General features: G+C 41.0%; 2 protein-coding genes across 6 annotated transcripts in view; one reads left to right on the top strand and one right to left on the bottom strand.

The window, feature by feature from the left end:
* Window positions 1-5,106, top strand: part of DENND4C (DENN domain containing 4C) — a 72,438-nt gene extending 67,332 nt beyond the window's left edge. For all 5 annotated transcript variants that reach the window (XM_077171508.1, XM_054652108.2, XM_077171509.1 and 2 more), the window contains exon 33: window positions 312-5,106. In XM_077171508.1, the coding sequence (XP_077027623.1) occupies window positions 312-448 (137 nt within the window). In that variant the 3' untranslated portion in view covers window positions 449-5,106. The remainder of the gene's footprint in view (window positions 1-311) is intronic.
* Window positions 5,107-9,495: 4,389 nt separating this feature from the next.
* Window positions 9,496-14,356, bottom strand: RPS6 (ribosomal protein S6). The gene is made up of 6 exons (XM_077171512.1): window positions 14,226-14,356; window positions 13,345-13,476; window positions 12,268-12,478; window positions 11,747-11,893; window positions 10,451-10,608; window positions 9,496-9,661 (listed from the first exon to the last, which is right to left on the bottom strand). The coding sequence occupies exons 1-6, from the start codon at window positions 14,229-14,231 to the stop codon at window positions 9,566-9,568; spliced, it is 750 nt and encodes a 249-aa protein (XP_077027627.1). The 5' UTR covers window positions 14,232-14,356; the 3' UTR covers window positions 9,496-9,565.
* Window positions 14,357-14,460: the final 104 nt, after the last annotated feature.

Here is a 14,460-nt window from a genome sequence, read left to right as displayed (position 1 = left end):
TTGCTACTACACAGTCAGTGACTCCCTTATGGAATGTAATAGGGGAACTACACTGGGAACAGGCAAATGGAACTTCAGGAAAGAAGCAATGGGCATCCACAGTGGTGTGTTGTGGTGCCACATCATCTTATGGGGATGCTTTTCAGGTCCTCTGAGAAGGTCCATTTGGAAAAAAAAAAAGAAAATCAGCATCTAGTTAATGAAGAGAACTTTGTTACTATATAAAAATTGCCAAAAGCATTTTGTAGGAATAGTCATGGGAATTGTACAGTGTTTCTTAAATAATTTCAATTGTGCTTTTTCTATTTCAGAGGTCTTCGATAGTGAATACAGACTTGCACTTAAAAAACTACCAGAGGAAATTCTTGAAAAGCTGCAGAGAATAGATGTTGCACCAAGCAGCAGGGTTGAGTGTTGCAGGAAGTGGTTTGGAGCACCTTTAATATAAAAACAAAGAAGACACACCATACTTCAGAGAGACAAAAGCAGAGCTGAACAAACCCAAGAGCATGGTGACATATACATTTTGAGTCTCAAAAGGTGTTAATTAAGCAATTTGTCAAATCAGTTTCATTGAACTGCAACATATATTCTTCTCATTCATCTCATGGGCACATTGTAAAATTTGTCAAAATGTTTTAAAATTATGAGTTTATTTCAGTGATTGATCTACTTTTCTCCTATATATATTCTTTAATTTCCTCAAAGTTTTCCTCCACGATATCAAGTTGTTCAAAAAGCTGATGATGAAACAGCAGTCTATAGTTGGTGACTTTCTTAAGGGCCACCAATATTGGTATATTTGAATGAAGTATTTTCCAGGGCTCAGATTCCTCAATGCTTCTTTACAATGACCTTTACCTAGAGAATAGTACTTTTATTAATGTGTGGTATGGTTGTATGAATGTAAATATTTGAAAGCTTGGATTGGAAGCTGCAATGCAGTTGCTTTCATCACATAGTACGTTACATTTCATCAGACAGTACATTAAATTGCTACCATTCTCCTGACTCTTGTCTCAGTCAGTATTCTGAATTACTTTTGCTGAGCTTTTCAACGTGTGTATCTACAGCTGTGAGAAAACAGAGACTTACACTCAACTTTCCTGTATTCTCTATCTGATAAACTATAAGGTTGTGTAAATGTACTGGCTGCTCTCTCCAAAGAAGGATAAGCTTCTACACAAAGCAGCTCAGAAATGGATGGCATTCTAAAAATTATGTAGGAAGCTCAAATGGTATTAGAATACACACAAGAGTTGTCAACAGATACTGCCTGAAAAAAAATTATGCTTTATACTATTTGCATGTGTGTTTAAGAGGTGTCCTCCTCAAATTCTTTATCACCCTCTCCCTTGGTTTTATACTAGCCTGTGGGTTAATTTTTTTGCACTGATAGTCCAGATTCAATATTTCAATTAAGATGTATTTATAAATGTGGTCTTCGAGGTGTATATTAGCAGAAATGAAGTGCTTATGTGTATGATCTGAAAAGATGTATCCATCTTTTGTGTTGCTTCTAGTAGATAAGACACTTCCTCAGCTCACATATTTAATTGACTACAGTAGTAGTAGTCTTGGCAAGGAGAGCCTGGATACTGGTCAACAGTGTAAGTGTTTCTGTTACTTGAAGAATATGATAAGATTTATTCCAGGTTTTTGCTGACAGTTAGTGGTATGGCTTTTGCAATGGAATAATTCATAGAGAAAAAAATATATTTGTAGCATGTAAAAGGAGCATAGCTTAAAATACTAATTGCATCTGGGTATGAATGTATTTACTTGATACTACTTTTAAAACTTTTCATTCTTCAGAATGATGAGGGATGAAGATCTGTCTGGAACAATTTTTTATATGAAACAATAAAACCAACGTTTTTATCATAAGGTGAAAACAAGGGAGTTGCACTATATATGACAAAATATATTTACATCATAGACTGATGCCTTATATTTTGTCTACAAGTGCTGATCCTAAGTTAATATGGGGATATTACCTGGACAGATTCTCTCCCGATAAAACTGTTGTGCTTTCTCAACAACTAAAAGCAAGAGAGCACACAATGATTTTTTTTTTTATTCTTTGGGTTGATGCACAGTTGCTTGCTGATGTCTGACCTACATCACAATTAAAGAACAGCCCTTGATTCTTCATCTTTTCCTCTCTTCTCCAGTTACATAATTGACATGGTTCCATCCTTCTAAAATACAAGTCTATCTAAAGCATTGATCCAAACAACTTAATATTTCTACAAATCAAAGCCAGCAATTTTTTCTGTGTAACTCTATGCATTATTTTTCAACAGCTACACAAAGACCATTATTTTTGAGTATTAAAGAGACAAACCATGTGATTATGTGATGCAACGTGCAAGCAATCAAGTTTTAGTCACTTTAGTCACTTTTAAATTCTCCCAACTCATTAAATGACAAGGAAAATCTGTCTAGTGAGTGCTGTTTTATATATGTGACCTCCAAACAGTTTTAAAACATAGTAAATAATATTATTATGAACTAGTTTCTGGAAACACATCATCTTCATTTCCAAACAACTTTCTCATCTGTTGCTGAAAATATAGACTAATAAAGGAGTAGTGTTGTAAAGACAGCAAAGCAGATTGTGTCACAACGTCTAGTGTTGATTGTTAAACCTTTCCCAGCTATATACACTAAACAAACAAAAAACCCCAACAAAAGTAAAGCCAGAGGAGAAAAAATCAGCTATAGAATTCGACTTGCTTTGATTTGCTCTTGCAAATTGGCATTTTTGTACACTACAAATTAAGTGCTATTCTTGGTGTAGGCACCTGGATTTCAGGGTGGTAGAAGTCCTGCATGTAGCTACTTGAAATCTTGAATCTGCATATTGGAATTGATTCTTTAATATAGAATAAAAAAAGGAAAATCTTCTCCTTTCTAAAGGGAGTTCTTAATGCTTAGGTTCTAGAGTAGCTAACTAATCAGTTGGTTTTTTAATATAATCCATAGCTCAGATGAAAAGGGACATATCTGAAAACAATTTGTTTTCATCTAGGATGCTTTTTTTTGAGGGGGGAAGTAAGTTTCACAAAATCTGGCCAAAAACAACCAGGGAAAAATTTCAAAAGTTTTTTGTGAGTGCATTGCATACACTTTTGTTCTTCTGAAAATTAGGCACTAAAGACACACTTCTGCAATTTAGTTGACAGGATGAACTTCCTGGACTACATGGGGATGACTTAGTAACATACAAATGCTTCTAACTTGTTTGACACCCAACTCCTAGGAATCGAAATTTATCTGAATCCGTCATTATACATTACTGATCTGAGCAAAGTGTTGTGAAGGACGGATGAGGATAAGCTAGATTTTGGTTCTGTTTTTCTGTCAATATAAACAGAAGGAGTAGCATTTTGCTCACTTGTGAAATGCTTGCTGCCACATACTCTTTCTAGTACCTCAACAGCAGGTGTTCAGGAGATGATTCTTCTGTCTATATATTTTGTAATTCCCACGTACAGGCTGAGGAAAACATTTGCAGATCAGTCAGCAAGAACGTCAAAACATGCAATGTGTGGACAAAATGAGGGTGTAGAGCAACTTGGTAACAGAAGTGGATGCAAACAATGAATTTCAGGTATGCCCAAGAAATTAGAAAGTTTGTACTGGAAGAACAATTATTAGAGAAGCTTCCTTGAATTGTTTCCATAAGGATGTTGAACTGCAGCCAGTTGTGCTAAAATACTATCTTGCACCTTTCACCCAGCTTTAAATCAGTTACATATACAGCTTGTGAGCTCACAGGCGAAGAGCTGGGTTTTTTGTGGAATTGAAACAACCAATGAGGTCTTAAATGTTTAAAATCAGGATTCTTAAGTTAAAAAGATTTTCTTTATCAATTACATTCTGGCACATCACCAAAACCTGACAACTTTGAAAACCTTTTAGGCCTAGGAGGCTGATGTGGCTGCAGTGTTGGTGCAGTAATTGGCACCAGCTTTTGTATGTTACTAGAAGCATCTGTATGTTACTTATAATCATATCCTGTCTTCAAATTTTATGTAATGTAAATTTAGACAATACAAGTTTAGACAATACAATTGTAATGGAAAATACTTTATTTACTATATGTGTTTCAAACTAAATCAATTTTGCAAGTAACTGAGTCTTGTTCCTGGTGGACTTTCACATTGGTTAAGCTCAAGCTACATTGCACTTGTGAATGAGTAATATTCTATTTTAACTGTGAATTAATGGCTTTTTGTATTGCTGCAGCTAAAAGAATATACCTTTCATTGAGTTTACTGCTTTCCTTGAATAACTGCAACATAGGGGATATTTTCAAAATGTATATTAAATTAGATAATAGAAATTATATTTTTAAAACAAATTGTTAAAATGTAAGGAACTGAAGAATCCACTCAGTCGTTTTTTCTTCTTAATTCAGCAATTATTTCAATGCAGATAACTCCTATTTTATTTACAGTAAGCAGGTAATCTTATTCACATAATTGTATATTTCAACAAAAGGGTTCTTTTTTTCTTTCAGCTAATAAAAATCTTAAAATGCATACTGTATATGCACTTTTCACTATGTATCATTTTAAAAACAAACACCCTTTTAACTTGTGAGAGTTGAAACTGAATGGTTGAATTGGATTCCAGTTCTGTAGTCTCCTGTGCTGTATATTGTGGTGCATACATGAGAGGATCGGATGGCGTTTTTATTTGTTCTTTCAGTCTGCATCAACCAATGGTGCAAATAAAAGGGATAGTTTGCTGTTGTTTAGAAGCACATTAAACTCCTATTAGGAGCTTAAAATAAACTATATTGTAACAAGGATGAAATGATGTAGTGTGAATAAATTATGAATCTCTTAAGTGAGCTGGGAAGCTTAATGCAATAAAATTTGCACTGGTTTAGAGACTGTTTTGAACTGTTGAAAAATGGCATCCATTTACTGTGCTTTGATTAACAATTGTTTCTCTGTAATATTTTTGTACATTTGACAAAAAATGAGTTTTAAAGGGCACTCTACATCCTAAATTCTGTATAGATATTCTAGACTAAGAAACAATTTTTAATGTTGTTCCCAAAATAAAATATATATGCATCCTGTGTAAAAATGTGCCATTGTTCAGCTTTTTTCACCTCTGGAATTCAAATGACTGACAAAATTTAATCTTTAAGTGTAAATTCAGCCTATCATTCAGCAAAAGACTTTTGACTGTCTTTTTGGGTGATTATTTCACAGTACATCAGTGGCTTCTGAATGATGGGAAAGGGCAGAGGCATGGGAGAGGGAAATAAAAAATGGGACTCACCTGTGGAGATGTGTCTTCTAGAGAGTATGGATGGCTCTGTGGCACCTTCAGCAAGCACTGTGCAGCAGTAGAGGTATGAACAGGTGAAAAACAGGCTCAGACAATCTGTGAAGCTCTTGTTTGTAGGAAAAGCATGGCCTCTGGCTTCCTGAGGATAGCTGGTGCTCTCTGCAGCATATTTGTGGCTTTACTTGGGAGAACACTTCCCAGGAGTTCTTGTTTCTTAGTGGCTCCGTAATGGGATCACAGAGTGATGCTTTCACCTGATGCATCCTAGCTTGTCAAAACATTGGTGGACCTCTTGACTCATAACATAGTTGCAGGTTACATGTAGTTTCCAGGGGGGTTTTTTTGAGTTTGTTTTGTTTTGGGTTTTTATGGGGCAGGGATAGGAGTGAGGCTGAGATGAAATTTAAGTAGTAGAAATTGCCAGTGCCTCAGGCCTTCACCTTCACAACTTTCAAACCCCCTCATATATGGCAGTGAGTTCATTCTGACAGAAACAATAATACAAGACCCTAAAAGCCTTTCTTGGCTGATGAGACTGGTGTGCATAGCACATATTGATAGCTTGTGGAGCAGATTCATAATAAGCCCATATTTCCAGACTTATTTTTAGATAGAGAGCTGAGGAACAGTTAGTCTTTTGGATTTGTGTATCTTGCAAGCATCACACTGATTTTCCCTGTTTTCCTCTGCTTTTGTCACTGCTGACTTTTCGATATTGCTGCTTGCTAAGAATGTTACCCTGTCTTAGAATTTCTTACCCTTCATGTGGCCTGTTGAGGGAGGAGACAGAGAAGAGGAAGAATGCTGTGCAGGAACAAATGCTTCTATTTGAGGAATCCCCAAAGAAGCATGAACACAGGGTTTGAAGCTGTAGAGAGAAAGGAACTGCTACTTCCTCTGTCAGAATGCGGTGGGAAATTTGAGGGAATGTGATGGTAAAATAGCAGAAGGTGCTTGCTTAAGGAAGCTCTGATGCTTCATGTGTTCAGAACAACCTTGAGTGCGAGTTCCCTGCTAATAATGATAGTTACTTCCATCTCTGTAAAGACAAACTTCTATTGTCTGCAAAGAAAAGGAAGAGCCAATTAACTTGACAGGCTGGAAAACTGATAGAGTCCACAAGTAATCTGAAAGGTTTTGCCTCTGTGTAGGAATAATCACATGTGCCAGAGCAGCTGAGCAGGAAAGGCCTTGTGTTCCTGGTGGGCATCAACTGACCCTGAGAGAGCCCTAAAAAATGCCCAGACTTGACCAATCCCTGTCCTGCTTCAGCAGGTGTTTGCACATTACTGTTTTCCAGAGTTGCCTGGAGGAGACTCAGTGGTTCCATGGAGTTGGGTGGCAGACAGAAGTCTGGGGAAGAACAGGGGCTCACTTCACCTAGTTACGAGAGTAGCTCAGAAGGATGTTCCAACACTTTGTTTAGGTTTCTTCAAGATGCTTTCCTTTGCCATTTTTTCCTCATTTGTTTTCTGTGTCACGCTGTCTAAATTCAGACCTTGCTGGTTGAAAGTAATTATGTACGTCAATGGTGTTTGTATTCCGTTCCTTTGGTTGCAAAGAGGTGAAATGGCGACTGGTCAGGTTCTGACCAGGGTGCATTACTTGCCCTGAAACTTAAGGTGTGTCTGAGTTTGCAGCCAAGCTTCAGACGTGCAGAAAGTCTGCCATTAAAGAGCAGAAATCCTGTTGAAACTGCTAAGACATGCAAGGAAAAGCTGCAGTTCCCAGATAGCACTTGGCATTGTATTTAGTATCACAGGTTTTGAACTGCTGTTAAGCAGTTAAGGGACTATTGCAGCTGCTGGCCTTGTGGTTTTATTGCGGTTCCTACTGCACAGGGGCAGAGAAAACATGCTCCTTCTTCATTAGCCTCTTTTGGATTGACCATTTGAGTCATCCATGACCTAAAGCCATGGTCAAAGAAGGTGACTGGGAAAACTCAGTGTGAGTTTATCAAAGGCAAATCATGCCAGGCTAAATTGGTAAGTGCTACAGAAAAGTAGCATGTCAAGAGAGAGCAGTATTGTTCAGCTGGACCTTGGCAAAGCATTTGACGCTGTTTCCCATAGCTGCCTCCTACATAAATGTCAAGCATAGACTGGATGGGGGTGATCCGTGAGATGAGCAGGAATCATCTCATAGGTGATCAGCTTGTTTTACTGAGGCTGGCAGCCTGTCCCAAGTGGGGCCCCCTAAGGATCAGTACCGGGCTCCAAGTTGTAACATCTCCATGAATGATCTGGATGATGGGACCAAAAGCACCCTCACCACGTTTGCTGTGTCACTAACTGATGTCAGTTGAGGAGGACACAGGGGCAAGGAGAACCACCTTTCACAGACCTGAACAGGCCAGACCAGATGATCTTTCAAGGTCCCTTCAAGCCAGGATTGTTCTTTGAGTCTACAAGTCATGCCTAATTTGGACCTGAAAGCCTAAAACTGCAGAAGGAAGCAACAGATGATGTACTAAGGCAGTTCCAGGAAATGAGTGAGGGAGAAGCGTGCAGAAAGGATTTTTTTGCTACTAGTGATAAGGCCATGTATGTGTGTGTGACAAGGCCACACATCCTCAAAGCTTGATAAGAATAGCCAGGACTCCACTGACCTTTTTCACACAATCATACAACTGGGTATGTTTGCAGCGCTTCAGAGGAAGACGCAATCACAGCCTATATAGCAGGACAGGTCATACAGAATAGCCTATAGAACTCTACTTAGTAGTAGCCTGTTCAAAACATTCCTGTTCTTGTCCAGGACATGCCTCAGTGCTTGTACACCCTGACCGGAGTACCTCTTAACTGTGTGCAAGTATATTTTACTGGGATTAAGAAGCTAGGCATTTTTCCCTTCTGCAGATCGTAAAATTCTTAGCATTGTGAATTTAGTGTTACTCTCTTCCCTACATTTTCTCAGTATTAATTTTTGCAGCTGAGTGACCAATGTGGAGTAAAAGCTTCACTTTTTATTTAGTGAAGCTCAGGTTTAACAGGGCCTATGGATCTTCACTATTAAACTGTGAGCAATGAACATGGTCTCCATAAAAAAAATACATTGTAAAATGGTACCTTTTAAAATTTTATTGACCTAGCCAGCATTATTTAACTCATGCATAACCACAATTACCATTCCTCTTAACCTTTTCTGAGTAGTTGTCCTTCAGTAACAGTCTCAGTTCAGCTGTGAAAAGATGGCTTTAAGCTTGGTAACTGCTTTAGCAAAGTCTCTTGGTCCAAGAGGTTTGGACCAAGGTACAGGGTCCACTGTACCTAAGTGCTTCATGGCAAATTCTGCCCTTGTCAAGAGATGAGTATCCCAGTATCCTAAATTAAATTTCAAGGACCACAGGTTTGATCCTTCCATGCCCCTCATGTATGGGCAGCAGATCTTGTCTTCTGCAACTTTTGAGTTAGCTAGTCCAGATTTTTCATCTGATGCATTAAAATCTGCTTCTAGCCTGGTGAGGCCCTAACTCAGAAGAGCCTTGCCACACACAGAGGAATAAAAACCGTCCCAACTTCTTAGGTTGTAATGAAGCCTGATTTACTAGAAACAGAAGCAGCATCTCAACAAAAATAGAAGTGGATCCATATTACTATTTCAAGAACTAAGACAATTGATTTAGCTGCAGACCATTGTAGCATCCAACACACGTATTTTTGAGTCAAATTCCCATTATCCTCACCCAGTATATAAAGGCTACTGGAGTTTCTAATCCCCAAGTCAAATTTTCAAGTCAAAACTTTAAAAAGTGCCTTCTCATGCTCAGTATTAATTTCAAGAGTAAGGCCCCAATTCCTACAGAATCACAAGCATCTCACATTTGCAGTACCCCAAAAGGATCAGAGAGGAACACCAGGGCTCCTCAAAGGACTACCCACCACTAAAGCTTTTGACTAAGCATCATCCAGACATGCCCAGAACTCTGGCAGGTTTATGGCCATTTCCTGGGGAAGCAGTTCCAGTGAGCATCTGAACTGCACTTAATTCTGCCAAGAATCAGCTGAAGGTGTTAAGTTTTACCAATGTTATACTCAGTATCAAAGTGAGTGACACAATTTTTTCATAAGAGAACTGCATCAAGATCATGGTGTGTGGTTCTAGTTTGGTGTGCATGATGCAGTAGTCTGAACTCCTGTTTAAGAAATTGCCAGTAACAACATGTACTACAAAGTCTCATACTGAAAGTTCACCACCAAAGCAGTTTATTAGTTATTAAATGTAAGTCTTTTTAGTATTGTGCACAACATCTTTACTTCTGACTTGATTCAGACTTGGATGTAGAAGCTCTCAAAGAAGAAAGCCGGCGCCTCTTGGCAATCTGCTCCTGGCGTTTCTCCTTGGCTTCCTGAAAGGCATGAAGTATGGAGATATTACACATCATCAAGCACTTCAAAACATATACCAAGGAACAAACCAGGGAAAATGCAGTTTGAAGGAATGAATTCTGTAACTCAATAGCGCTAAATAATTTCCCTTCTACAGCTCAGAATTCTGCCAAGTATCCAAACCAGCACAGACCTGTGTCTTTGCACCATATGCAAACACCCAAAACTATGTTACACTGCACACCAAAATATGTCACTGTGCACACCCAAAATTTTAGTTAAGAAACTGATGTAGAGTTTTCAACACACCAAAGGTGCAGCTCTCTGTTTCTATCTGGAAGTAATGAAATTCAGGAAGCACTACTGTACTGCTTTCAGTACTGCTTCAGCAGTCACTGCAGTTTTAGGAGCAAGGGCAAACACATGCTAACAAACACCTTCTTGCCAACTTATCCTCCATCAAGATCAAGCACTGAATCTCATTTCTCCACACTATCACTCAAATGCTTGGGCATCTTGAGGTTAAACCAGAATTCATTTGAACTAAAATAGCTATGGAGAAAAATATCCTCGGAGGCCGTAACTGTTTATTTCCTTCATAAAGGCTCTCAAATTAGTGAGCCTGGTGAAATATTCCAAAACCCCAACTGACTAGCTATGTTTATACTCATATTTGGGCACTTACATTCAAAATGAGCAGGTGCAGAGCAGCCGTAGGCATAGGGCTAGTTTGCCATACAGTCCAGTTTACCAAATCCCTCGATTCTGGAGCTGTATTCCACACACCTGAGCTAGAATGGCAAACCTACCTTCATCCGCTTGGCCAACAGCTTCGCGTACTCGGCAGCTTCCTCCTTGTTCTTCTGAGTGCGCTGCTTCTTCAGGGCAATACGCCGGCGCTTGTGCTGCAGCACTCGAGGAGTCACCAGCCGCTGGATCTTGGGAGCCTTTGTTCGGGGCTTCTTGCCTAAAAACCATTAGGGATCAGCCAAAGTGGCCCAGTACCTTCCAAAGGGGTCACAGGCCTCATCCAGCCAACTTTAGAGTAAGTCTGATTTACTATTACAATAACATGACTTAGAGTACTACATATGACAGCGACTATACAAAGTTTAGCACCTTCACAAATTTTACAGGAAAAATTATCAATTATCACCAGACACAGCATTAACAACATACTGTCTTAATGCTTGTGATTTGTTATTAGAAATGAAGTGAGAATTCCTAGCTTCTCAGCAGACCTGTCTCCTTTAACTCCCCCTAGACCTAGATTTTTTAGTAATAAAGGACTCCATTACATAGCTTTCAGAACAAGCCTTTTTTCTGGCATTAGAAAGACATCTACAATTTTACTTAGGGGTTTGACATTGTTTATCCCAGAAAACAGATCAACTGCGCACAATGGGCAAACACACTACCACACACATCTGTAACATAAAATTTCCTAAAGCCATCCTGACAGACTTTAACAGTCATACACCACAGTCTGATGCCCACCAGAATCATATTCTTTAATTGATAAAACCATTTCCTATGATGTTTTTCTTTCCCCTACAAACTCTCACAGTACTCAAGTCTAATCATACTCTTCTAAAAATCCACTTTTTTCCCCCCAGTCAAAAGCAAAAACCCCAAAATTAAAATCTTACACTGCAATACAGAGGCAGTAAGGAAAACAGTGCCCTGCCAGTAAGACCTCATTTTACACTGCCTGCCATGAGCAGAGGGGGAAAAAAATATCTTAGCATTTTCTCTCTACACTGCCTTTCCCCTCCACTATAGAAGTTTTATCAACATTCCACCTTGTATTTAACTTTCTTTCATTAGCAATTACTTTTGGGTTATAATTAGAAACACTAGCAAAAATTACTCCAGAGTCTATCAAACTTTTAAGAACAAACCATGACAAAACATGGCAGAAGGGTGAAGGAAATGAGGCAACCAAGAAACTACTTTTTTTCCACAAGTTACGGCTGACAAAGTTTAAATATAGTGAGTGTCAACTTCCCAGATGCATTACTACCTGCGCTTTGTCCAGTGCAGTGGGCTGGACAGCTCACAGTAATCACAGAAACCCAGAGAGCTGTTCTAGTGGGAGCTCTTACCCTCTTTGTTCAGAGGCTTCCTCACAACATACTGGCGAACATCATCTTCCTTAGAGAGGTTGAACAGCTTGCGGATCCTGCTGGCCCTCTTGGGACCGAGACGACGGGGCACAGTTGTGTCAGTCAGCCCAGGAATGTCCTTTTCACCTTTGGGAATGTAAGTTTAAACATGCCAATTACTACACAACTGAGCACCAGGTTCAGAAGCAAAAGCCTACATTTAAAAGACGCAAGAATCCAAGGTAATGCTAGGTAATCTTTGGGGTTCAGCTGCCAGTAGCACCATCCCAGCCACCCTTAGCTCCTTTGACATGATCAGATTTCTACAGCAACAAGAAGTGATTCAGTAACCAGTTTTAGCATTACAAGAATGCAATGCTCTGAGGACTGCTAAGATGCATTCATGCTCTGAAACTGGGACTGCCATGTCAATTCCACACAGCTTACCAACCACTATCAAGCAGGCTCCTTCCAAGTGTCTATGTCTACCTATGTACTGGCTGTTCCACTCAGACTCTTACCCTTTTTCACTATGACCAAGTTCAGGACACTCAGGTTTGCATCAACAATGCAGCCACGGACAGACTTGCGCTTCCTCTCGCCGGTTCTCCTGGGGCGGTAGCAGGAATGGCCCTTGCTGAGCAGAAGGCGGACACGTCCATGGGTCAGGACACCCTGCTTCATGGGGAAGCCTTGCTTGTCATTGCCACCGCTTATCCGGACAACGTATCCCTGTGACAGGAACACTTCTGAGTTACTCACATCCTTATTCCCTCAAGCAGCAGATACCAGAGCAGACTGCACGGAACAACGGAGCAGCATGTCCATGATTCAGCTGGAGTCACTGCTACTGGTAGTGCACACAACTTCAACCAACACCTCTGGAACAGTTCAGCAATTTTACTCAAAAAATGTAAAAAAATACCTCTGTATACCAGAACTTACAGTTAGTGTGATCCGTATCACTTAGAAGTTTTGTTGGAAAGTAATAGCACAAAACCTCTTACCATTATTGTCTAGCTTTTCTGGAATTGTGAGCTTAAATAAAGACTGTTGTCTTCACAAACTGAAAACACAGGAGTGTCTAGAGTAGTGATATACAGGAAAAAAGTTTGATCACCTTCCTTGTGAAGATGGCAGCAGAAAAGATCACATCCCTAAAGTTCAGCTGCACGGTCCATATTAGCACTAATTATTCCAAGCCCGTCCACCAGGCCAAACATGTTTTTTCTCATACATTAGCAGCAGTTTAAACAAAGTCAATTCTGAACAACCAGCAGTTTTATACTGCAAATTTAACTTGTCCTGAATATCAAGAGACAGCACTCAAATGAACAGCAATAAGCTACTGTGAAGGGGAGCTGTGAGAGAGAAGAAACGCTAACCACAAGGTTTTTAAAACAAACCCCCCTACTCAGGTAAAGTACTGGGAGAGACTAGCCTAACCAGCAAGTTCAGTACAAACACAGCAAGAGAACCTCTTAACTTGACCACCAAATGCACATCATACACATACTAGCTGACAAGTGCATACTGGAGAAATTTTGTATTTTAAGCTCCTCAAATACAACTCTTACACATTCTTCTGCACTACTTACCTTCCACTCCTCACCAAGGGAATCAGCCAGCACTTCCGTGGCCATTCGTTTTTCATAAAATGTCCTGAGCTTACGCTCATCATCTACTTCAATGAGCTTCTGGCAGCCAGTAGCCGGAAAAGAGATGTTGAGCTAACAAATTAAAAAAAAAACAAAAACAAAAAAAATCCGGTTGAAACTTCTGAGAAAGAAGTTTCAAAAATTAGAATCCACCTGATGGTTAGAGCTTGGCATTTCAAAGTTGAGATTCCCCAGCTGCTTACACAAATGCTCACCAGAAAAACCTGGGAGTCACCACCACACTTGGGAGAGCCAAGGCGAGGAGGTCCATGTTCGGCCGCACTGGGCTATACAACTCCTTCAGTCGCAACAGATTTTATTTTAGCTAGAGATCGACCAGAGAATGCGAGCAGCAGAAACCTGTGCTCCCTTCTTCCTACAAACCCCTCACAGCACACGCCGCATTAAGACACGCGCAAGTCACTGCAAGGGACCAGCACCTGCTCGTACCTCCCAGGAGCCGCTACAGAGCGCAGCGCTGCACGGCCGCCTGCCGCCACTGCCTCGGGCACAGCGCGCACGGCACCTCCCTACCAAGCCCTACAACCGACTGCACTGGCCTCTCACCCGCAAAACTCCCTCCGAGTCAAGCGGCTGCTCCGGAAGCCCGGCGCTCCGCAACCCCGCGGCAGCACAGGCCCAGCCAAGGAAATGGGGCCCGCAAGCAATCCACTCCCATCCGCCCCGCAGCTGCGCTCCAGCCCCATCGCCAGGGACCATCGGCCACCAAGAGCGGCTCTGCGGGCAGCGACACCACCATTTACGGCGGGGAAGCCCAAACGCCCCTACCCGAGCGCGACCCCGGCCCAGTGCGGCCTCACCTTCATCCTGCTCACGTCTCGACGCCGCGGGAAAAGGCCGCACTTCCGCCCGCACTTCTTACATACACCCAGAAACTCTCGCGAGAGCAGTACCGCCCGCGCCCCACGTGACTGGAGCTGACCAATGCCGAGCAAAGCCTTTACGACAAGGGCGGGGCCAGGAGGAGCGGTCTGGGACGCGGCCTCGGTGCGTGGCCAGGCCCCGGCGCTGCCGCGCGCCCGATTCCGGGCAATT

The sequence above is a fragment of the Agelaius phoeniceus genome, chromosome Z (assembly GCF_051311805.1).
Source record: "Agelaius phoeniceus isolate bAgePho1 chromosome Z, bAgePho1.hap1, whole genome shotgun sequence".
NCBI lineage: Eukaryota > Metazoa > Chordata > Aves > Passeriformes > Icteridae > Agelaius > Agelaius phoeniceus.
Note: the sequence above shows the minus strand (reverse complement) of the source record. Positions and strands in the feature narration are given on the sequence as shown.

Bases quoted from the DNA above. Each gene is read 5' to 3' on its own strand.
- RPS6 (XM_077171512.1), bottom strand. The intron at 12,479-13,344 runs GTAAGTAGTGCA...TTCCTGTCACAG, and splicing joins CCCTTGGTGAGGAGTGGAAG to GGATACGTTGTCCGGATAAG. The intron at 11,894-12,267 runs GTAAGAGTCTGA...ACATTCCCAAAG, and splicing joins CTTGGTCATAGTGAAAAAGG to GTGAAAAGGACATTCCTGGG.